The sequence below is a fragment of the Botrytis byssoidea genome (genome assembly GCF_014898295.1).
Source record: "Botrytis byssoidea strain MUCL 94 chromosome Unknown BBYS_008, whole genome shotgun sequence".
In the NCBI taxonomy this organism is placed as follows: Eukaryota; Fungi; Ascomycota; class Leotiomycetes; order Helotiales; family Sclerotiniaceae; genus Botrytis; species Botrytis byssoidea.
Genome location: NW_024065849.1, coordinates 111,023 through 135,077, shown reverse-complemented (window position 1 = coordinate 135,077; position 24,055 = coordinate 111,023). Strand labels below are relative to the sequence as shown.

The following is a 24,055-nucleotide window of genomic DNA, read 5'->3' as shown; positions in this document are numbered from 1 at the left end:
TTGGGATATGCAGACTGACGAGTGGGAATAAAAAGTGCAGTTTTGAGCCATTGCAGAACAACATTGGGAAACGCAAATTAGCATTGAGTATTGAGTAATTGGAAACGAAAGAATCAAATATTATCGTTATGATTATTTTTGAATTTGAGAGTCAGAATTTATGAATCCTCGAAATTCGAAAATGGGGTTTGACTCAAGTCAACTTACCATGTCTGCGTAGAGTTCACCTTGAAGATTCGACTTCCTCTAGTTTTAGCTTTTGTTCCTCTCAACTACCATGATTTTTCGTCAAGCAGTTACACTTCAAAATACATCTAAAATCAATCATAAATGTGGCATAGATTGCGACAGATAGTGCGGAGTACGCCAGAAGATTCATGGCACCGAAGACGACGCCGCGGGGAGGGCAGGGGGTATGATAGGGAAAGTAATAGGAGAGAAACTGTAGGAGCTACTATGGGTGGGACTACGGGAAGAGCGAGAGGAGAGGTCATGCGCCTGAATAGGGACCAAGCGAGCCGTGTAGGACATATCGGACAGCACGAACATCAATCCCGAGGACCGGCTCCTTTAAATTCGCATATTCAATCAATCTCTTCTTTCGGTAGTGGCTGGAATGCTTTCAGGTCCCGTCATCCTTTAAATCAAAATCCTCCTGCCCCTCGCTATTATGGTCATCCTACTCCTTCTTACTCTCCTCCCCCTCCCTCTTACTCGCCTCCTCCAATTTATGGTACACCCCACGAAGCTTCCTCTCTTTTTGAGAATGGTCGCAGATCTACATCTTCAAGGTCTGGGAGTGATTCATTATTCTTCCGCAATCAGCGCAACACGGCGATGGCGAGGCATGCAGACACAGATTCGAGACGACAAAGTACAGCAGGTAGATTTCCTGGGAGCTACCCTCCTTCCTATAGATCAGTCGATGATACAACTCCTCGCTTCTATACATCAAGGGAAGCCTTTCTTTCTCCTCGTACATCCCACGAAGGAAGGTCTCATTCTTTTCGTGCACCAACAAGGAGGCAAACTCATCGCTATTCTTATGGATCACCGGAGAGACCTCGTACCTCGTCTTAAAGAGATAGTGAAAGTTTCTATTCGTCCTATTAATGTAAATAAGGAGATTTACCATTCTAAGTATGAAATCCTTTTTTGTCTTTAGAATTTTAAGTCTTTTCCCTAAGCCTTCCTATTCTATTCACTGAGGTCACTAACTTTCAGGTCCAGGTCCAACAATATTGCTGCAAAGAATGATCTATATGCATCTACCACAGATCTAACAATTCATAGATATGATTGAAGTGGCAGTAAATATTCGGAGAGTTCTTCGGAGCTGTGATAAAGGTGGAAAATGAAACGGGCAGGGATATATAATTAACATACGATGTAATTAAGAACACTCAGAGATGGTGGGTTAGAATACTCAATGTTCAATGGCATGATATTACAAAAATACTCGTATCAATTGAAAAAGTAAATGGGCAGCTGTGGAAATAGTAGATATGACTGCTTGCGTTTTCATGACTGTTAGATATGACAATCATGGTATATGAATCTTCAAACTTTCAAATTCGAAACTAGATTTCGAGTCATTTTTCCTCGCCATGTCTGCTCAGAATTTACCTACTAAGAACTCGAGCTCCCCAGACTTTAACACTTCTCTTTCTCTACTACCTTCTATTCGAAACCAAATCCTATTTGTGTTCTCGATAACCCATAAATGTTTCACAAAATTAAGGAAACATTCAAAAGCCGCGCTTCAGGAAAGCGACAGTCTGAAGATGGCGTGCCACATCTTACAAGGTCTGAACAGCTTAGACCCTCACATCAAGGTACACGCCAATCTAATATGAACTGTTCGAATCTCCCTTTTCTCCATTTCAGTAGACGTCAAGACAACGGAGATTCTCGCAACCGAACATCAGTACAAGAAACCAGTATCCCACAAACATCTCAATATGCTCCCTCGTCTCCTCACCATTCACCTCGTCATAGTCAACATTCCAGTTCTCGTTCTATTCAGAGTAATGAAAATGGTCGTCCATCTACATCCACACGGGCCGAAAGTGTTGCATCACGCTCTAGTAGTCATCATACTAAATCAACAAATATGAGTCCCAAGGTGGTGGTTCCACAAGGTAGATCATCTAGAAATGAGCTTCGTCCCTCCTCTGCATCAAGGGATGAGCCCCGTTCTTCCGTTCCAAGATCTTCTATTACTGTCGAAGGGCCACTTATTATATCAAGCTCTAATAATCATCATACTACATCAACTATGAGACGTACGAAAATGTATCCCAGAGGGGTAATTGTACACAATGATTTACCTGGAGATGAGCTTCATCCTTCCTCTGCATCACAAGAGCCTTACTCTTCTATTCCAAGATCTATCACTGTCGAAAGACCAATTAAAAGGTAAATAAGCTCTCTTCACGATTGAACTTCTTCCCTAGCCCCCTATTCGGTCGAACCCCAATACTTGTCAAGATATATGTACACGACTACATTACTAACTCTCAGTTCTCAGATCCAGATTTATCTATTGCTCATCTCGAACTATTGAGAGAGAGCACCGGAATCGACGTTACCATGAGTAAGGCGGATCAAGATGTGAAGGTTGTGCCTTGTAACTCACGGAACCAGATTGGTCTATTGAACCGATGAATTATTTTAGTATGAGGAATTTTGGTAGAAGGAATTTTTGTCGACTAAGAAAGGGTTAGGGAACCAAAGGATGGAGATATACAATATAGGATTTGCAATTGTAGACTTTGAAGATCGAGGGATAGAATAATTAGGAACCATAAAATGCATGGCTTTATACTACCTGAGAATAATGAATGTGACTGTGTGTACATTATGCCAGTCATTAAATATGAATCATTGTCTTCAAAATTCGAGTCAAACCTCCTCAAACGGTTTTACTTACAATATTTCGCCTTTTAAGGACTCGCATTTCCTGGGCTTTGAGTTTTGGCTTGATTCTTTACACTCAAGATACCTTTCTTTGAACACTAAATTCTCGATCAACTCTCAATTAATACTCAATACAAATCGACCATGGGATTTCTCAGAATTATCACATCACTTACTCCAGGAGATCCTCGGTCCCGAGTTTCACGTCCACGACGTGAAAAAAGTGATAGGGGACCGAGCCAGCGTGCTCCCCCTTTCAGTCTTCCGCCTTATGAAGCTCCTCCTCCTTCTTACGAATCCCTTTCAACTACACCCGCGAGACCTAAAGGCGTTGAATCAAATTCTGAAAGTCATCGTGCCACAACGAGAGCACATTCTGGAAGTTTAGTTGCACCCAGCGGGCCATCTAACAGGCCGAAATTACCTCGTTCATCACGAAGAGAAAGACCCCATTCTTCGTATACACCAAAAGTCGACCGCCGATGTTCCCAGGCACACATTCGAGAGAGAACGAAGTTCCCGATGAGGATTCCATAATGATAGATGCACCCAGTGTATTGTCTGATCATGGTAGAGTGCGTTCTTTTGGTGATCCCACAAGAGACAACTGGTCTTTACCCCGGGGTCAGATATCTAAGTACGAAGACTCTCTATTTCACTTCCATCTCTTGATCTTGTACTGTGTAACATCACTAACCTAAAACAAAGTGCTGTTCATGATGGCACACCCAGACCAGAACCATGTTTCCGATTAATCCTGCATCAAAAAGATTTTGGGGCGGAAGATCTGCAGAGAATGAGAAAACTGATGCATTTGGTTATCCCATGGACTCTGAGAATGCACGTTTCCCTGATGGCAAAAGGCCTCTTAGAAGCAGACAGACTACTCGAGGCGGACCTGTTGGTGGAGGTTCATATAACTCTGGGTTCTTTACCCCCGGCGGAAACTCGCAATCTCGAGGCTATTAATTACCTTCGGGACAAGGGTCGGTTTGTGAGAGGGTATCAGAGAAGTGACTGTTCGCTTCCTTTGGATATAGAAGATTACGGGGCAAGGAAATGAAGGGGAGGCGTTAAGAGATGTATGATATGATCTCGGAGGACTATTGAAGTTAAGAACAGGAGAATCGAGGGCTTAGTGATAATAACCGAAATGCATGGCTTTTTAAAATTTACTGAAAGTAACAGAAACTATGGCTGCTGTTTTTCTAGTACAGATTTCTTCCAGATCCTTAGACCTCAGCTTTCACTTAATCCGAGTCTCGATATTCGAGTTTTCTGCGAGGTGAAAGTGTCAGATATCTGGAATTTCCCTAGAGTCATTCCTGTCTCTGTTAAAGTTCGTTGCTTTGAGAATTTGGCTACGACTGTAATCTTTGATATGATCAACTCCCAACTTTCGTAACTCTTCACCAATCTCAAATTCAAACCATTGTCAGACTAACAGTATCGAAGTGTATGCAGAAGCTTCGGTCATAATTCTTTTCCGTCTGGAGTCATCAAAAATGAGTCCTCGAAATTCCTTGCGATCGGAACATTAATTATGAGACATGAATGGGAATCATACATATGACTCGAGCATAATTCAACGACTCATTTCACTGTCCCCGTGCATCGTGTATTTGATTTCCCATATTTGAGTTTTTAATTTTGACGTATTGCAATCACACTTCCCATCAACATCAACATCAACATCAACATCAACATCAACATCAACATCAACATCAACATCAACATCAACATCAACATCAACATCAACATCAACATCAACATCAATATCAATATCAATATCAATATCAATATCAACATTAACATCAATATCAACATCAATATCAACATCAACATCAATATCAAAATCAAAATGTCAAAACAAATCATCACAAACCATAACAGTAGACCCGCATCTACGTATCAATCTGTGAACCAACAATTAAGAACTTCGTATTCTCGGGCGTCAAATGAAGAATCGGTTACTGGAACTTCAGATTTGTATCGATCACCCAACAATTATGGAAGAGTAAGAGAATCAAGAAATATTTTCGGAAAGTACCTTTCTTCCAGAGGACGGCAGGAAAGGAGAGAAACCAAGGAGTTTGCAAACTTTCTCCGAGAAAATGATCGATATTTTGCTGCAAATCGCAGAAAGGAACTCGAGGGTAGACATAGAGACGAGGAGATGAGACGTAGAAAAACATCGGAGAGTATTTCAAGAGAGGAAGATAAAGTACAAGAGGAAAGGAGAGCACTAGCGATAGAACGAAATGGTGGGTGGTATCAACATGATCTGGAACGAGAAGAAGAAAGAAGACACCAAGGAGAAATATCCAGAACAATAGCAGCATTACCACCGAGACAAAGATTGCAAAAGAAAAGACAGATGGAAAATAGAACAGAAGAGAAAAGAATCCAGAGGGATAAATCCCGAGAGGAAAAAAGAGCACGACAGCTAAACAGATTGAAACAAAAAGACCGCATACAGGAGGGAGAAACATTGCACAAGAATTATAGATATCGAGGAGAAAGACAAGAAGAGGAAAGTCAAGCCTTACGTTTGTTTAGTGCTTGGGAACGTGGATTTGATGTCCAAGGAGAAGAAGACCTGAGATGGGTATTAGGACTTGCGTATCAGCCAAATGATTACCCTATTGTACCTCTTTGTGATCGGGTAGGAAGTCGTCCTTCAATACCGTTACCGCGACAAAGGCCTTCTAGGCCTCAACTTCATCGATCTGCTCCACCCCCTCGACCTCCACCCTCTCAATCATCTCAACCGCCTCGGCCTCCCCGACTTCTTCAACCCCATCAAACTCCTCAGACCCTCCCTCCTCCTACTCATCGCCGCCATGTTCCATCTCCGCCTTATAACACCAATTCTCGACCTAGAATCAAAATTGAACACATTGCATCACCACCATCATCACCACCACCTCGCAGATCTCGCCATCACCACAATCCTGACCCACCTGAGCCTCGCTCTTCAAGCCGCGGTCGTAGTCATCCTCCAGCCTCAATGCATTCTTTAACAAAATCAAATATTACACAACACAATGAAAACAGGTACTCATCAATAAACAACACACCAGCCGCAAAACAATAGTCCAACCCCAAACCCAAAGACACAAAGTGTATTTCGAGAACTTCTAGAATCAAAACATCTGGAAAAGCTCGAGTGAAAGATTGTGTTCAAGCAGGGGCCGTTGTTGGAAGAGTTGGAGCCGATGTTGGAATAGTGCTATGGAGTTTGGTGACTGCCGCTCTCGTAATTTTAGACTAAATGTATGTACCGGTATTTCCTTTATTTCTTCATGTCATTACTTTTTCTCCTTTCCCTTTTCAAACCGCGAAATGCACATACTTACGAGGGTCGCTTGACCCCGAATTCAGACCCACTGGTACTATTACCATGTCAAGGCTGATTCAAGATTACATATAGGAAAACTGCGCGTATATTTTCTCAAGCTGTCACATTCTTCCTTCCTCCCCAACCACTCCACTCCCCCATAACTCTCTTAGAACCATTTCACCTCCTCCACGCCTCCATCAACTAATACCAACTATCAACTATCAACTTCCCCTCCCTCTACCCCCATCAAAAGTGGAGAACCACACCACACTACACCAAGCATACATACAGCTTCCTCCCCTCTTCCCCACAATAACCCAACGCCACCCCTCAGACATGCAACAAAACCTACACTCAAGCAGCACTAACCATAGCAACTATGCTATCCCAATCCACAAGACCAATCTAGCTAGCGCCACCACTTTGAGATCTGCAGTGAAATTCGCAATAAAACCCGCGTGAGAAGATCACTTGCATAAAGAGCAACTGGATTATACCATTCACCACCTGGGGTTTCTAGCACGAAGTAAGTCATTGCTACTCGTACCGGGATAGGCAGCAACATCGTTCCTCGAGTGATTTGATGTAAATAGAGCAGGAAAGACAAAGCAAAGAGGTAGTATCTAGGTTCGCGCGAGGAATAAATACATTTTATGATCAACCATCACCAGCATCCCCAATCATAACGCATACTGAGTCCAATTATAAGTCTGATATCCCACCAATATCATGAAAACGCGACAACAAATGAATGAAGTAAACACCAACCTCTCATCTCGTCTCGCGTCGTCTCTTCTCGCCACAGTGGCACCAACCAACCACACCTTAATTTCCCTCCAGACCCCTATAGAAAAACAGAAAAATCGCCACCGGAAGCACCGAAACACCACGACGTGCAACAAAAGCATTCCCAACCTCTCCCAAATTTCCTCTCCCATCTCTTGCCAATCAACATACAAACCATTCTTCATTTCCCTCATTACATGTGTGATTTCTGCAGCAACAATAACAACCACAATAATAGCCTGAACACCCCAGCACCGCGCTTACTAACCCCGCGCCCACCGACCAATCATACTCCTCTCACCAACTATCGGCGTGTCCGAAAGTGGAAATGAGACAGGTTGGTCGGACGTCTTGTGCTGTACGAAGCAGATCTTAATGTTCTTCGAGAGTCAGAGATGAATCTATCGATTCGATAGATTTATTATTGAATCAATAAATCGATAAATAAATCAATAAGCAAATATTCCATCCTCGAGAGTCGAGACATCACATCCACCTAGTGATCTCGACTCGTAAACTCAATATGAATCATCAACCAATAAGAGTTTTTGAGACTCTTCGTGGCGAGTCTGGTCGGGCATACCGAGAACTGTAGATTTGCAACAAACTCTCTACCTACCTAGCATTTCTCTGACGAAACTACGAGATGGTAATGAGTATGTAAGTATATCTCAGATTTTACATAATACAATACCATACAATCTAATACAAACCACGATATCCAACTCAACATACCACCTCACCCATTCGAGACCTCCCTAGCTTTCCAAAAGGTAAAACTAATCTGCATCCATCTAATCTAACCCAACCATTCTACATTCTCCATACCCTCATTCCAAATTCAAACGGAGATACCGAGAATTGTAGATATGCAACAAGAGCTCTATTTTCTCTTTCTCGATTTTTTCTACGTATTCCAGACCCAATATCTAACACACTTACAAACTCACCCGACATACCTAGTGACCATCAACCAAGCACCAAGTTTCACACCTCCCTTTTGAGTATCTTTAAACGAATGTCGTCTCAGACCCTATTTGCAAACAAACGTATACGGACAGACCGAGAGATGTAGATATGCAACAAAATATATCTTTTCGTTTTGTGAAGACGAGATTGTGATTGTTCGAGACGATTCTATAATTACATCCTACATGTATCTTTCTACCCCCATAATTCCCTCTCAGCTTCTGAATTCCCAATCTTCCCAATCTAGTCTCATATATCCATATCCATATCCATATCCATATCCAAAACAACCCGAACAAACCCAAACGGCCATACCGAGAGATATAGATATGCAACAAACCCTCCAATCCGCATCCATCCCGCACCCAAACATCCTGAGACTCTGCTAGCTAGAAGCTACACCCAATCTCACTCAACCACGAACTTCCTGACTTCCATCTCGTTGATTCGATTTTGTCTTACGTATCAAACATTTTTATACGCGCATACGGAAATACGAGAAATTGTAGATATGCAACAAAACTGCAATTTTCCAAATCTTCTACAATGTAGTTCTTACTTACCCATACATCCTGTATCAAAATATCCTAAGACAATTTATAATATTTTATCCTCTGATCCAATCACAAGCTAGCCTATGCACTTCTCTTTCGGCCTATTGATTTTAGTCTAGCTTGCTTACCTAAATCTAGGTGTCCCAGACATTCCGCGTAAGCATGAAGATACGAGATCTGTAGATATGCAACAAATCCTATTTCACGCCTCTCTTTTCAACTATTGTAGTCTAATACTTATAGCTTGGACTTGGTTTCAGACATTCTGCATATGCACAAAGATACGAGATCTGTAGATATGCAACAAATCCTCTCTCTTTCAAACCTGTCCTCTCAATCACTGTACTCTGAACTGTAGTCTAATACTTAGCTTAGACTTACTCATTAGTTCCAAACATGCTATGTACGAATAAAGATACGAGAAATTGTAGATATGCAACATAACCTCTCATTCATTTCATCGTTTTCCAAGTCCTACGCGTACCTATACGACCAGAAAATATACTAACTACACTCTGCTCACAGACAGACACGTGGTGAAGGAAGAAACTCGTATATCTTACAACGGGCTCGCTCAAAATCGAAAATATTAGGAAAACACTATTATTACTCTAAAATGGAATATTTAATAAATCAGAAGTTTATCAATAATCGTAAAAATCAATAACACATGATAGCTCATAGACTTCATAATATGGGTATAACTTATATTATTCAATAAACTAGAGTAATAATTCGATATAACAAAGGATTCCAAAAAATAGTATATTTCTAAGAAACTAGTTCCTCCCTCTCTACAACAAAATAACAAGCACATTCCATTCCACTCCATTCTACAAAATAACAAAATACAAAATCATCAGCACCTCATACCTATCTAAAACAAACAAAATATCACACACTCTCCAATTGCAACCATACTATTTGAAATAGATCTCCCATTGCAATCTCTCTCAGCCGCTTCGCTACTCTACTCTACTCGTACACATAACGCGGTTTATTATCGAGTGGCCTATATCATCGAGTGACCCACTTTCACCTCAATTTACACCTATCTTTTTTAATATATATTTTATTAATAATCTATAATGAATTCAAATAATTAAAAAGCTTATATACTTTTTATTATCAAAACTATTTATAAAAATAAAAAATTAAATATTCAAAAGATTATTATACTCTATAATATCTTTTATATAACTTTTCAATATAAAATAAAAGATTTATTTTTTTATATAAAAATTCAAATAAATTATTATAAGATTATAAAATTAAAAGAAAAAATAATTATTTAATATATATTTGATATAAATTTAAAAGAATTTTTATTTAAATTAAAAAATATAGAAAATATAATAAATAATATTTTCAAATTGAGAAATACAAAATATATTAAAAAGCTTTAAATATATCAATTTATAAAATATTGAATTGAATTAAAAATATATTTTAATTTTTAAAGAATTTTTAAAGAATTTTTTGTAAGAATTCTAAACTTTTTGAAAAATAATTTCAATTAATTGCAAATATATAAGCGAAATATAGTATTTTAAATAAGATTTTTATAATTTTGATAAAATAGATTTTATAATAGAGATTATATATCTAATAATAATAATAATTAATACTAAACAAAATAATAAAAAACAAGATAATATAATTAGATAATCAAGAATAGGTTATAGTAATAATATATGGAAATAGAAAGAATAAAACTATTCTTTTATTTTTAATAATTTAAAAACAAATTTATTTCTTTAATTAATATATTAAAACAAATCTTTTTATAAAATAAATTATTAAATCTATATCCAATAAATAAACAAATAATAAAATAGATTTAGAATAATTGAATATTTTAATAAATATATTAAGAATCAAAGAAAAAATAATATTGAATATTAATATTAAATAAATATAAAAACCATAAATTAATAGCTTTTCAATATATTATAAAGAAAACAATATTATATATTTATATTTATTATTATATTTAAATTATTTAATTCAATTATTTAATATTAATTATTTTAATAATCTAAAATATTTATATAATAATTAAATTAATAGATTTATTAAAATATATATTAATTATATTTCAAAAATTGAATTCTTTATAACTTTTAAAACTATATACAAAGAATCAATTATTTTTTAGAATATAAAATCAGAATTTCAAAAAATAGATTTAATTCTATTTAATTCTAAAATTATATTCTCGAAATTAAATATTCGAATTTACATATTTATCTCTCTTTTTTTCAATTTAAATCAATAAATTTCTCAAACCCTTTATAATCTAATTATTGTTTTAATTAAAAATAATATAATATATACACCTTTTTAATAAGCATTCAATCAAGTATAGGCATATTATATAATTAGATCATATGATTATCGCTTATAAAGCTTATGAAAGCGATTATTAATCCGAAAACAACCATTAAGCCGAAAAACGGCCATAAATTCGAAAACGGATATAAAATAAAGAATATAAAAAAAGGCTTTATTTTGAAAGAATAAATAGATTAGGAAGAGATCTATAAGAGATTTATAAAAACGGAAATACTAAATTAGAAAAAAAAAGTATAAAAAGAGGTCTTTTTCTCTTGAATATAGAATAAGAGTAATTACTATTCAATATAGATTCTTTAATATTATATGTTATATTGCTTATATAATCCATTTTAGTTATTAATCTAAACCAGCTTTTATACTATATTACTAGTCTATAATCTACAATAGGTTATGAGCCCGGCAACTTATAAATATAACTAAAAAGAAGTTTATATATATCAATAGTATATCAAATACATATTGAAAAAGCAAGGAAAGAATGAAAAAGCCAAAAAACAATCGATTTCGCATCTAAAAGCAAAGAATACAAAGAAATTCACTCGATTCAGATGCCTTATATATTATATAAGTGTTCCCATACACTAATACAAATCTATAACAACTTCAAATCCTTATTCAAATTATATATATATACTTATAATATTACTAAATAATATTAAAAGGAATGTACACATTACTGAATATATATATCAATAGTATTATATATCACTGGATATATATAAGCTCTTTTACTATATTAATATTATACATCACTGGGTATAGTAGAATCGAATATTATACCTCATTGAAGGTATAAAGCTAGTTATTGCTTATAAATAAACAATTATTGATTAATATATAAATCTACCAACTCTATATATATTTTCTATATATTTTATTAATCTTTATATATATTTGTAAACCTTATATACACTATCGATCTTATAATATATATGGAATTAGTTGAAGATTTTCTGGATTAGATAATAAAAGGGTATATAAGAATATTAAATAATAGGGAATATAATATAATTCAATATAAAAAAAAAAGGGAAAGATATATAAACAATTTATATTATTTTGTTGTATATTCTATAAAGATTAAATACTACTTAAAAGCCTTAGAAACCAAAAGCTAAGCCTATTTGGATTTAATATACATATCAAATTCTAATTATAGTATAATTATATATTATAATTTTGATATAAAAGCTTTTAGAAGAAACCCTACCCTTATTACCAAAAAAGCCTGGAATTCGATATATATTCAAAATGCTTTTATAGAAAAAGAAATAAATACGAATCCGAATCTAATTCAAATCGAAAATCAAAATATCGATTTAATATTCAGATTAGTAAGAAGAAAGGTAAATCAACTAAGATTATATTGAATCCCTATATACAAAGATATATCGTATATCACAATATAAATCAATATATTACATAAATCTTATAAACCAGTATATACTTATAAGAACCATTAAAAGATTTAAAAAGAAATTGAATAATAGGGAATACAAAGTATTTCAATAAGAAAGTAAAAGGGAAATCTATAATAATAATAATTTTATTATTAAAATAGAATTTCAAATAATAATAAAATACTATTTAATAGTATAAAAAAACGAAATCCAAGCTGAATTAGATTAATTAGGTATTAGAGATTCAATATATAGTATTTCTATATTATATAATTATAATATAGAAGCTATTATATCAAATTCTATACAATAGGAAGCTTGATTACCTTATTATATAAGGAATTTTATTATAAAGAATATTGTAGAAGCGAATCCTAATTTATTTGATTTTGAATTCGAAAAAATCGATTTTATAAATAATATTCTTAATAAAGAATTTGATAGATTAAAGGAATATTATATTTCTGATACTTGTATAATATTATTAGTAAATATAGATTTATATATATAAATATATATATATATATATATATCTCTTTATATATATATCTCTTTATATTAATATATATATTAGTTATTAATATATTAAGCTCTTTTAGCCTATTTTTAGTCTGTATCTCTGAGACTAAATCTAATTAAAGAATAAAATTAGGTTTCTAGAAACTATATATATATATATACATTATCTATAGTGGATTATATAGCATTATATCTTATATGAAGGTATCCTAGCTTGAATAGATTTATATATAAGAGTTTATATAGATTTATATTAAGAGATAGTAGCTAAAAACTTATTATTTCCCGAAATAAAGCTTTATAAAAGCTATATTAAGATTCTGATTATATAGTATTTACCATATTATAATAAAATATTCATATATATTAAATAAAAATGAATATGAATTAAGAAATCAAGTTTATAAATCCTAAACTGAATAGTTGTTTTAATTATATAAAATGGTATACAAAATCTAAGCTCTTTTTAGAAACTAATAGATTTATATTCTATATAGACAATTCAGATACAGGCTCTAATCAATCACTATATTTTAAAGAAAATAATATATTTATATCGAAAGAGATTTGCCTCAAATATAGCAAAAAAATAAAAGAATATAAAGATAAATCAAAAAAAGTTCTAATAATATTAAAATCTATAATATCAATAGATTTAATAAAAAGATTTAAGGAAAAAACCAATCCAAAAGAGCTTTGGGATATTATAAATAAGATTTATAGTGAAATCTTACTTGATATAATAAGTTGATATTTTAATAAATTAATAGAATCAAATTATAATAATTTTAATAATATAAATGAATATATAAATTATATATTGTTATTATATATATATTTAAAAGAATTAAAATTCGAATTACAAAAAGCTTATATAATATGAGTTATATTTAATAATCTAAATAATTCATTTGATTTGTTTAAATCTAAAAAAACAGAAAAAATATTAAAAGATTTAAATAATAATGATAATATTGATTTAAATAAATTAATATCTGAATTAATATTCAAAGAATTAAGAATAAAAGGTTCTATAGAATTTAATAGAATTATAAAACTATTAAATACTATTTCAAATTATATATTTTGTAATAAAAAGGGGTATTTAAAAGAAAAGTGTTTTAAAAAATATCTAGAACTATATAATAAAGATTATAAAAGATTTAAAAACTCAAATAATAAAAGTAATTCTAAAAAACAATTTTATAAAATTATTAAAAAATTAAATAATCTTAAAAAATCCAATAGAACCTATAAAAACAACAAAAATAATAAAAATTCCAATTAAAAACAAAAGAAAAATAATAAAAATCATAATAAAAATAATAAAAATTATAAAGAAAGCTTTAAAACTAAAGAAATAAATTAGGTCTTTTCAATAAACTATGATATAATATCTAGTTCTAAATAGGAAAATAATATTATGATTATATCCATGTTAGTCAATTATATTAGTAGATCTAAAAATAATATTATAATAGATTTAGGAGCTATAGAGTATTATTGTTCAAATAAAGATTGGTTTATAAATTATAAAGAATATAAAGTCCCAAAATATGTAAATATAGCTAATAAAGAATCTATATTAATATTAAGGTATAAGGATATTTCTATTATTATAAATAATAAGAAAATATTCATTCGAATAGTAAAATATATTTTATTATTAAAATCAATTCTAATTAGTATTAAGCAAACTGCAAAAAGAGGGTAAACTAATGAAATTCTACCTCCAAGCAATATTTATAAATTTTCAAATAAAATTCTAAATATAAAAGCGAATACTAAGTAAATTAATAATACTTTCTATTTAGAATATAATATAAACTATAATTTATTAAATCAAAATAAGATTATTATTTATAATAATAATAAAGATTCTAAAATAAATCAAATAAATAAATCTAAAAAGGAATCTAATTCTAAAAATAAATCAAATAATACGAATCTAAAAGATTTAAATTTATGGCACAAATGTTTAAATCATATAAATAAGGATTATATTATAAAAACACTAAATTTAAAAGATTCTAAAACGGATTTAAGTCATTGTGAAGCCTGTATATACAGTAAAATGACTCAAAATATTAGTAAATCCCTATCAGATTTGAAATTAGATAAATTTGATAAAATTAATATTGATATTTGTGGATTATTTAATATATCAGAATTAAAAGAAAAAAAATATTTTATTACTTTCATAGATTAGACTATACAAAATATATAAGTGTATTCCATAAATTTTAAATTAAATGCTTTTAATATATTAAAAGAAATATTTTATTTGATATATAATCAATTTAATATTAGAATAAAGGCAATCAGATTAGATAATGCAAAAGAATTTAATTCTAATCAATGGAATTTATTTGCAAAATCAAAAGGAATTATACTAGAATATATTAATCCTTATTACTATTCCCAAAATGGAATAACTAAAAGAATAAATAGATATTTAATAGAAAGAATACTAGTATTTATAAAAAATAAAAATCTACCTATATTTTTATGATCTAATATACTAAAGGGAATAGTTTATATTAAAAATAGATATTATAATAAAACTATAAAAAGCTCACTCTTTGAATTATTATATAATAAGGAACCTAATATAAAATATATTAGAATCCTAGGATCTCTTGTATATATATTAAAATATAAAGAAAAAAGAGAGAATAAACTTGATTATAAATCAGAAAAAGGAATTTTAGTAGGATTTGAATTTTCTAAGAATTTATTATTTTATATTCCAAATAGAAATAAGATAATGAGTTCTAGTGATTTTATTATTAAAGAAGATATATTATATTATAATAATAATATTAAAAGCAATCTTATTAAAAAGGATTTATTAGAAAAAGATTCTAATATTAATGATTAAGAAGAAGAGATAGATATACATAATAATATATATAAAGATTTAAATAAAAATATTGATTCTAAAGATTCTAATATTAATAAAAGCAGATTAATGATTGAAATATCATTTAATTCTAATTTGCCTACCTTTATTAGATAATCTAAGTGTATATAAAGAATAGAATTATAATTAGATATATATAATCTCGCTTATTTGTAATATATAAAATTAGAAAATCAAGATTATAAATTTAAATTAAATAATATTAATAATAATCAATATAAAGAGAATATATTATTATATTTTAATATAAAAACTAACAAAAAAGTAATAATAAAAAGATCTTATAATAAAAATCTAATAACTCCTGAAATATATTCACAAGCTATAAATTCTAATTAAAAAGAATATTAGGAAAAAACTATAAAATATAAAATAAATACTCTTGAAAAGAATAATACCTGGAATATTATTAAAAAGAAAAATAATAATATAAAAAAACTAAATATATTAAAGACAAAATGGGTTTATAAAGTTAAATATTTATTTGAGAATAATATTGAATTTAAAGCTAAATACATAGCTAAAGAATTTGAATAACTATATGGATTAGATTATTTAAATACTTTTACTAGTATAATAAAGCAAATAACCTGGAAATTGATATTTGCATTAGTATCCAATAAAGGGTGGTATATATACAAAATAGACATAATTCTAGCTTTTGTATAGGGTGATATTGATAAAAATATATATATAAAAGCCCCTGAGATATATCATAATAATAATATAATATTAAAGCTAAATAAAGCTCTATATGAATTAAAACAATCCGCTAGAATATGGTATACTATATTAAAAAGCATATTAAATAAATTAAATTTTATTAATATAAAATCAGATGAATGTATATTTATAAATGAATATTTGGGATTAATATTAAATATATTTATTGATAATATTGCTATTATAGACTCTAGCGAAATTCTAATCAAAGATTTTATTAAAAATCTTAAAAATTATTTAGATTTAAAGGATTTAGATCCAATAAAAGACTATTTAGGTATTCAAATCAATTTAAATAAAGAATATATTGAATTATATCAAGAAGAATATATAAATAAATATCTAAAGAATCTAAAACTAAAAGATTGCATCCCTGTGGCTATATCTATGATTACTAAAAATAATATAAAAATAAATCCTAATAAAGCCGATTTAGATAAAATCAAATAAGTACAAAAAGCAATAGGGAAATTACTATATTTAGCATTAGGAATTAAATGGGATATTGCTTATTTTATATTAAAATTAGTAAGATATATATCTAATCCTAGTAAGAACCATATAATAACTATAAAAAGAATATTTCGATATTTAAAAGAGATTAAAACATTTAAAACTACATATAAAAAAGATAATAATAAATATATTAAAGGATTTTGTAATGCAGATTATATGGGAAATAAAAGCTTTACTAAATCCATTAATGACTATATATTTATATATATTAATAATTCAATTAACTAAAAAACTAAATTGCAATCTATTATAATATAAAATACAGCAGAATCCAAGCTAATTATTATAAATTTAGTTATTAAAGAAATTATATATTTAAGATATATATTATAGAAATTAAATTAATATAATTAAAATAAATTCCTATTATATACAAATAATATATTAGTAAAAGCTATATCGAATAATTCTATATATTATAATAGAAGCAAGTATATTAATACTAAATATTATTATATAAGAGATCTTATAAATAAAGGATATTTAGATTTAATATGGATTTCTATAGAAAATCAATTAGTTAATGAATTAACTAAGTTATTAGATAGAATCAAATTATCAAGATTCATTAATATGATTCAAAATTTTAATAATTATTATTAAAAATAAAATATATATTTATTAATACTCTTTTTTCCTTTATAAATAAGGTTTTTAATAAAACTAATATATATATATATATGAGATATTGATACTCTTTTCCCTTTAAAATAAGAAGGTTTTAATGAAGCTAATATATATATATTAAAAATACAAAAAGATAATATATATTAAAGAGGACTATTGTTTTAATTAAAAATAATATAATATATACACCTTTTTAATAAGCATTCAATTAAGTATAAGTATATTATATAATCAGATTATATAATCATCACTTATAAAACTTACAAAAGCAATCATTAATCCGAAAACAATTATTAAGCCGAAAAACAACTATAAATCCGAAAACGGATATAAAATAAAGAATATAAAAAAGGACTTTATTTCAAAAAAATAAACGAATTAAAAAAAGATTTATAAGAGATTTATAAAAACAGAAATACTAAATTAAAAAGAAAAAGTATAAAAAAAGGTCTTTTCCCCTTAAATACAAAATAAGAACAATTACTATTCAATACAGATTCTTTAATATCATATATCACACTGCTTATATAATCCATTTTAGTCGTTAACCTGAGCCAGCTTCCATACTATACCACTAGCCTATGACCTACGATACTAATTAAAGCTTTTTTTTAATTAATATTAATTAAATCTCAAATAATTTATTATCAAATAAACTTTCTTATACCTATATTCAAGATTATATTAATTTTAATTAAAAATATAAAAAAATTAATTTATAAAAATATACTTTTAAATATAAAGATTTATATACTTTGAATAACAAATAAAATATTAAATAAATATTAATATATAAAAAAAATTCAATTATATTAAAAAAGAATATTTATTAAATAAAAGATTCTTAATATATTATTTTAATAAAAAATTAATATTTAGATTTAATATAATAAATATCAAAAAGAAAAGATTTCTAATAAAAAAGTATTTTTTAATTAATATTATAATAAATATGAAAAAATAGAATATAATATAAGAATCTATTAAAATAATATAATAAATTCTAGATTATTAGATTACTAATAGTTTCAATTAATTAATTCAATTGTTATTGAATAATATGGATTTGAAAGTGTAAATTGAGGTAAAAGTGGGCCACTCGATGATATGGGTCACTCGATGATAAACCACGTTACACTGACTGCACTTATTAGTCAGCTTTAACCATCCTACGATATACGAGCAAAGATACGAGATCTGTAGATACCCACCTAGGTATGAGACGTAACAAATCCTCTCTTTCAAACCCCTCCTCCCTTCTTATCAATAATCCCTTCAGCTTAGGTAACTCGACACCACCAACGACTCTTAATCCCAAACATCCTACCCACACACACACACAAAAAAATACGAGAAATTATACGATAGACATGCAACAAAATCTCACATTTCACATCTTCACATCCATCTTCATAGGTAAGCCCCCCTTCCCTTCCCCTCCCAACTATACCTCTTTCGACCTACTGATTACTTATTGATTCTAGTTTACGAGTAGATTTGCAGGTGGTTTCAAATATTCTACCGAGTCTACCTACATACATACATACATAAGATTACTAATAGAAGATACGAGGGTTCTAGATATGCAACAAAACTTCTTCTTATAATACACTTCTCCACTTCCATTCTTTATTCTCCATTCCTTTACCTAGGTATTTTTTGAACCTCAAATCTTTCAAACCCTTTCCTCTCTCAACCTTTCCTCTCTTCATACGACCCTTCATCTTTCCTCTCCCAGCCTCTCAATCTCTCAACTTCTCAACCCGTCAATTCTATACTACACTACACCAACGAATTCACAATCTACAATCCCAAGAATTCCAAATATTCAAACTTTCAAACTTCACGAAAAGACCGGAATCTGTAGAGATGCAACAAAACCTCTCTCCCTCCTCTTAGACTCTCTCCTCTCCCTCCTCTCCAGCTTCTCATACCGCTCCTTTCTTTCTCAACCTCTCACCCCTCCACTCCCTCCCCTCCACCACACCACACCACACCAACAAATCTCACTCTAAATCCAAATCCAAATCCAAATCCCAGCCATTAAACCCCCTCACGGAGGGAGATACGAGATCTCTAGCTCTCTAGATATGACGATGACATGGAATCAATCCTCTCATTCCCATCTCATGCCTTCCCTCCTTTCCATCCCATCACTACACTCCCGTTCTACAGCCATAACCCCCATCACATCATAACCCAATTACACTCCCATCAACTCCTCCACCTCATTCATTAGATCAATATCACTTATAACAATAATAACAACACCACCACCAATAATAATAGCCGTAGCAATATTTCAAATCACCAATACCAAAAACCTCCATCTCAATTCTCTCTTCCAGGATCCAAAATGCAAGATCGTAGATGAATAAATAAATAGATAAATCAAATTCGCACATGAATCATATCGTAATGTGATTCCCTAAAAACTCATCTGCATTGATAGCAATGACAAAACAAAACAACAATCACAACAAGCCACGAAAGAACTTCCTTTCATCATCCGTTCCATCACCTGTTACCGCCGCCATCGTTTCCCATTTAACGCCATTCATCCATTCATCCATCATCACCTCATGCAAAAAATCAAAATCAAAAATCAAAAGTCAAAAACCATCAAAAACCCTCCTCCTCCCCAACCCCTTTTCCAATTCCTCTTTCCCACCCTTCTCATTCTTTGTATCTCTTTTCCATTAAGTATAAATACTCTCCGTCCAACTGTTGACCTGCAATCCTGTTTCCGCCATCGGTGCATCCTTCAAGAATTCCAATGGCATCCAAACCAAATGTCCCTTAATCTGATCCAACTTCTGTCTAATTTCCTGTGGTGGGATCATACGGTCGTAGATATGACCTGAACGAATACCCTTAGGTGGGAGGAATTTATCATAATCATCAAAGGTTTTGACTAGGGTTGGTCAGTAAGATTTAAATTAGAGAAAAAGTAGAGGAGTAGTAAGCGGGAAACGGAGAAACAAAATCATGAGTAGTTAACTCATAATAATAAAGTTAGAAAAGAAAAATACATACCAAAATTGTCCGGATCAGCATGAAACAATTGTCTAAACATCTGAGTATTCTTCGTCGCTCTACTAACCCACATATCCCAAAGGTCATCACTTAATGGATCCTCAACAAAACCATATGTCTCCCCTTCATCATGAATATCATTTGGAATACTCGGTGGTTGAGCATTTGGATCATCATCTGCATCCAAATCTTGTGGTAGCAGTAAACCCAAATGTTCACGCCAAAGATATTTTCTCAGCGTAGATGCATGATATCCTGCTTCGTATGGCTTTCCATCCATTGTACTCTGGACTGTTCTCGTATCCGTCATGACGATTGACAGTTCACTGTCATGAATACCTAATTGTGAACGATCATTAAGGTTCGAACTTCCACAAATAACTGTTCTATCATCAACAATTAGAACTTTGCCGTGGATATAAAGTTCTTCCTGGATCCAGTTATCGGCTTCTCCCGCAAGATCGCCTTCCCATGGCTCATCAACCAAGTTTGGTTGCATATGCATAGCATTCTTCGCCACACTATCGGTACTATTTGGTTTATGATTCGTACCAGCTGCTTCTGCCTTTGCTTCGAACTTTCTCTTGGCATCAGTTCTTCTTTCTTGGGCTTCATCTCCAGAATCATCATGATGCATAGCATGTTCAAACTTATCCTTCAACTCATCATGCTTTTCGACTTCTTGAACTCCTTCCCCGTGAATACCAGAGTCCATAATTTCCTCTGCCTCTGCTCTTTGTACATCTTGGTACTTGACACCGGATTCTTCCTCTTGCTTTTTGACGGCTGGAGTAACATTCAAACGATCATAAGATCGTAGGTTGAAGAAAAAGATATGTTGCTCCGGTTCAATACCTTCCTTTCTAATTTGCTCGAATATCGAATGTTCACCTCGACAAATAGATTTGTACTGGTAATCCATAATAGCTCTCGTACCTGTCGCTGCATCATCTCTAAGATCACCAGCAAAACCTGGAATAGAAGGAATCAAAATGATGACTCGGAACTTTCTACCTTCTTTCCCAGCTCTGACAACAGCATCAACAATCGCTCTTCCAATAGTGTTTCTAATTGGAGCTTGTTGATCACCCGTGGCAGTGATGAAGAATTGATTTTCGATATAAACATAATGTTGAGCGTTTCGAATCAGTTCACTATAAGCATTTTGAATGCTGTGTTCCACGAGAATACCACTAGACCAATCGGCACTACTTCGAACGACTTGAGCATGAACCGTTCCTTGCTGTCCTAATGATTTCGTACTCAATGGTGTAAGTGGATGATTGACATAATCTCCAACCGGATGTTTTGGTCTTTGTACTCCAACCAAATCTTCGTTCTCGCCATCTCTACCTTCAAGAATCAACCAATTGAATCGCTCATCACGTTTGTATTTGTCTCGTTTGACAAAATTCCATCTCAGAACAAAATGTTCCGCGATGTCATAAACGCAATCTCCGACAACACCCATAGCAACATCATGCCAAGGCATACGTCCATACTCAGCCTTTGATAATTCATTGGCTTTCCAATCTTTGACATCTTGAAAATCCATAACACGATTGTTGTTGAAATCTTGTCCTGGCCAAACTTCAGTTGCGATTCCTTCTGGATGTACATCGGCAAGAGGATGTTGATGATTGTCCCATCTTCCAAAACATAAATCTAAACCACCAATAAATGCCAAATTGTAATCAATTACAATAAACTTTTCGTGATGAGCCCAGTAAAATGTCATATCAGCCGCATTTTCGAGAACATTATGATCTGGATGTCGCATAATTTGAATATTTCCATATCCTGGAGTTCCTTCGGGACATAAAGCTTGAAGAGCATGTTTCGTGTGTTCAGAATTACATGTAAGAGCAGCCTATTACAAAAAGTCAATCAATTAAATCTTGAGAATTTCAATCGCAACACATACCTCGACTTCTCGATAAACAATAACGAAAATCTTCACTCCCGCTTCTGCTCTGCGCTTAAGAATCTGATCCAAACGCCATTGTTGATTATAATATGGAGGTCGGCGCATGAATAATTCGGGAGATAACCACCAATCTGCAATATATATGGTTTCCTTTGCCGCTTCGAGCGCAACTGATACGGCCCAGAAGTAATCGCGTCCATCCACATACCATTTGATATTATTTCCTGGTCTTTCTGGCGCAAAGGATTCGAAACGATGAGATTCTGCGATTCTGGATCTTTTTTCGTCTGTAATCTTTTCGTGTTCTTCATCATGACGATGATTTGGATTGAACTATGTGAGGATTAGGATTTATTCGGAGAGGAAGAGGAAGTAGTAGAAGAAACAAAAAAAGAAACCAAAACCTACCAAGTTTCCCAACTTGCCAATCTGATGTCTATATGCAATGGTCAATAAACAGCAAACAACAAGTATCCAACTTCCCGCTTCCCCTTCCCCTCTTCCCCTCCTCCAATTTCAACTTACTTCTTCTGAATCAACCCAACCTTCATATCATGCAATTTCGTATCATGCAACTTCTCTCTCAAAGTCGCAAACGGATTCTTCATCTTCTCTTTCAGTCCCGAAGGATTTGATCCGCCATCTGCAGGAGCAGCAGCTGACATGTTGAGGGATGCTGGGTGAGGTATGTATCTACTTTGTATTTGAATACTCGTCAAAGAGATCGATATGACTGTGCCGCTTGAATTGAGGTCGTGAGCCCGCACGGAAAGCTAAATCCTTATACTTATGTATACCAGGTAGACAACAAATCTGCGGATGTATGTCAAAGCCAGACAAACAAAGTAAGAAGACCTCGATAATCTCGACCAGCAGAAAGAACAAAAAACTCTCCTCGAGTTTAGTTTCGAGTGAACAATTTTCAATTCCTTTCTTTTTTTCTTGAAAATCGAATGAACGAACGAACGAACGAACGAACGACCGACCGACCGACCAAACGAGGGGTTGGAATGAAATGGCGGGGCACTAGAAAGATGAACCAAGCTAGCAACCTATTTTTCCCACTATTTTCCCGGAGTCGGTAGCCTTATCAAGCTTTGCCTTGCTTAAGTCTATGAAATACGTCACTATGTACCACCAAACCCTGGATTTTAAGCTTAATTTTTTGGTTATTGTATGAGGTGAGATTGTCGTGTGATATTTAGATTATTATTATTATTATTATTATTATAAGTTATACGATTCACTATAATTGATTTTATTATATATTTTTATGCTATATATTTTGTTTAATTTATTTCATTTTACTCTCTTCTCTTACTTGAATCTATTTCACAAGATCAATATCCTCCATATAAGAATGTAACTTTCTTTCACTTCCCACCTTCCACTATCTTTACCCAAACAAACGCCGTCAATCAATCCTCAACCAGCACAACAACGGGCTGAAAACAA

General features: G+C 31.7%; 6 protein-coding genes across 6 annotated transcripts; 5 read left to right on the top strand and 1 right to left on the bottom strand.

Annotated features, from left to right (window-relative positions):
- Window positions 1–330: 330 nt before the first annotated feature.
- Window positions 331–1,303, top strand: EAE97_004661 (uncharacterized protein; the record flags this gene model as incomplete). The annotated part of the gene is made up of 3 exons (XM_038875173.1): window positions 331–883; window positions 918–1,140; window positions 1,225–1,303. 3 exons carry the CDS (start codon window positions 331–333, stop codon window positions 1,301–1,303), a joined length of 855 nt encoding a protein of 284 aa, XP_038733530.1.
- Window positions 1,304–1,723: 420 nt separating this feature from the next.
- On the top strand, window positions 1,724–2,667 carry EAE97_004660 (uncharacterized protein; the record flags this gene model as incomplete). Its single annotated transcript, XM_038875172.1, has 2 exons — window positions 1,724–2,285; window positions 2,531–2,667. 2 exons carry the CDS (start codon window positions 1,724–1,726, stop codon window positions 2,665–2,667), a joined length of 699 nt encoding a protein of 232 aa, XP_038733529.1.
- A 396-nt stretch (window positions 2,668–3,063) lies between these two features.
- Window positions 3,064–3,456, top strand: EAE97_004659 (uncharacterized protein; the record flags this gene model as incomplete). The annotated part of the gene is made up of 1 exon (XM_038875171.1): window positions 3,064–3,456. The coding sequence occupies one exon, from the start codon at window positions 3,064–3,066 to the stop codon at window positions 3,454–3,456; it is 393 nt and encodes a 130-aa protein (XP_038733528.1).
- Window positions 3,457–3,660: 204 nt separating this feature from the next.
- EAE97_004658 (uncharacterized protein) lies at window positions 3,661–3,888 on the top strand (the record flags this gene model as incomplete). The annotated part of the gene is made up of 1 exon (XM_038875170.1): window positions 3,661–3,888. One exon carries the CDS (start codon window positions 3,661–3,663, stop codon window positions 3,886–3,888), a length of 228 nt encoding a protein of 75 aa, XP_038733527.1.
- An 892-nt stretch (window positions 3,889–4,780) lies between these two features.
- On the top strand, window positions 4,781–6,016 carry EAE97_004657 (uncharacterized protein; the record flags this gene model as incomplete). Its single annotated transcript, XM_038875169.1, has 1 exon — window positions 4,781–6,016. One exon carries the CDS (start codon window positions 4,781–4,783, stop codon window positions 6,014–6,016), a length of 1,236 nt encoding a protein of 411 aa, XP_038733526.1.
- Window positions 6,017–20,285: 14,269 nt separating this feature from the next.
- On the bottom strand, window positions 20,286–23,611 carry EAE97_004656 (uncharacterized protein). The gene is made up of 5 exons (XM_038875168.1): window positions 23,126–23,611; window positions 23,009–23,036; window positions 22,598–22,933; window positions 20,674–22,543; window positions 20,286–20,551 (listed from the first exon to the last, which is right to left on the bottom strand). Exons 1-5 carry the CDS (start codon window positions 23,263–23,265, stop codon window positions 20,337–20,339), a joined length of 2,589 nt encoding a protein of 862 aa, XP_038733525.1. The 5' UTR covers window positions 23,266–23,611; the 3' UTR covers window positions 20,286–20,336.
- Between the last annotated feature and the right edge of the window lie 444 nt (window positions 23,612–24,055).

Coding starts and splice junctions, on each gene's coding strand:
- EAE97_004656 (XM_038875168.1), bottom strand. CDS start 23,265: ATGTCAGCTGCTGCTCCTGCAGATGGCGGATCAAATCCTTCGGGACTG. Junction 23,037..23,125: donor GTTGGGTTGATTCAGAAGAA/GTAAGTTGAAAT, acceptor CATTGCATATAG/ACATCAGATTGGCAAGTTGG. Junction 22,934..23,008: donor TTGGCAAGTTGGGAAACTTG/GTAGGTTTTGGT, acceptor ATCCTCACATAG/TTCAATCCAAATCATCGTCA.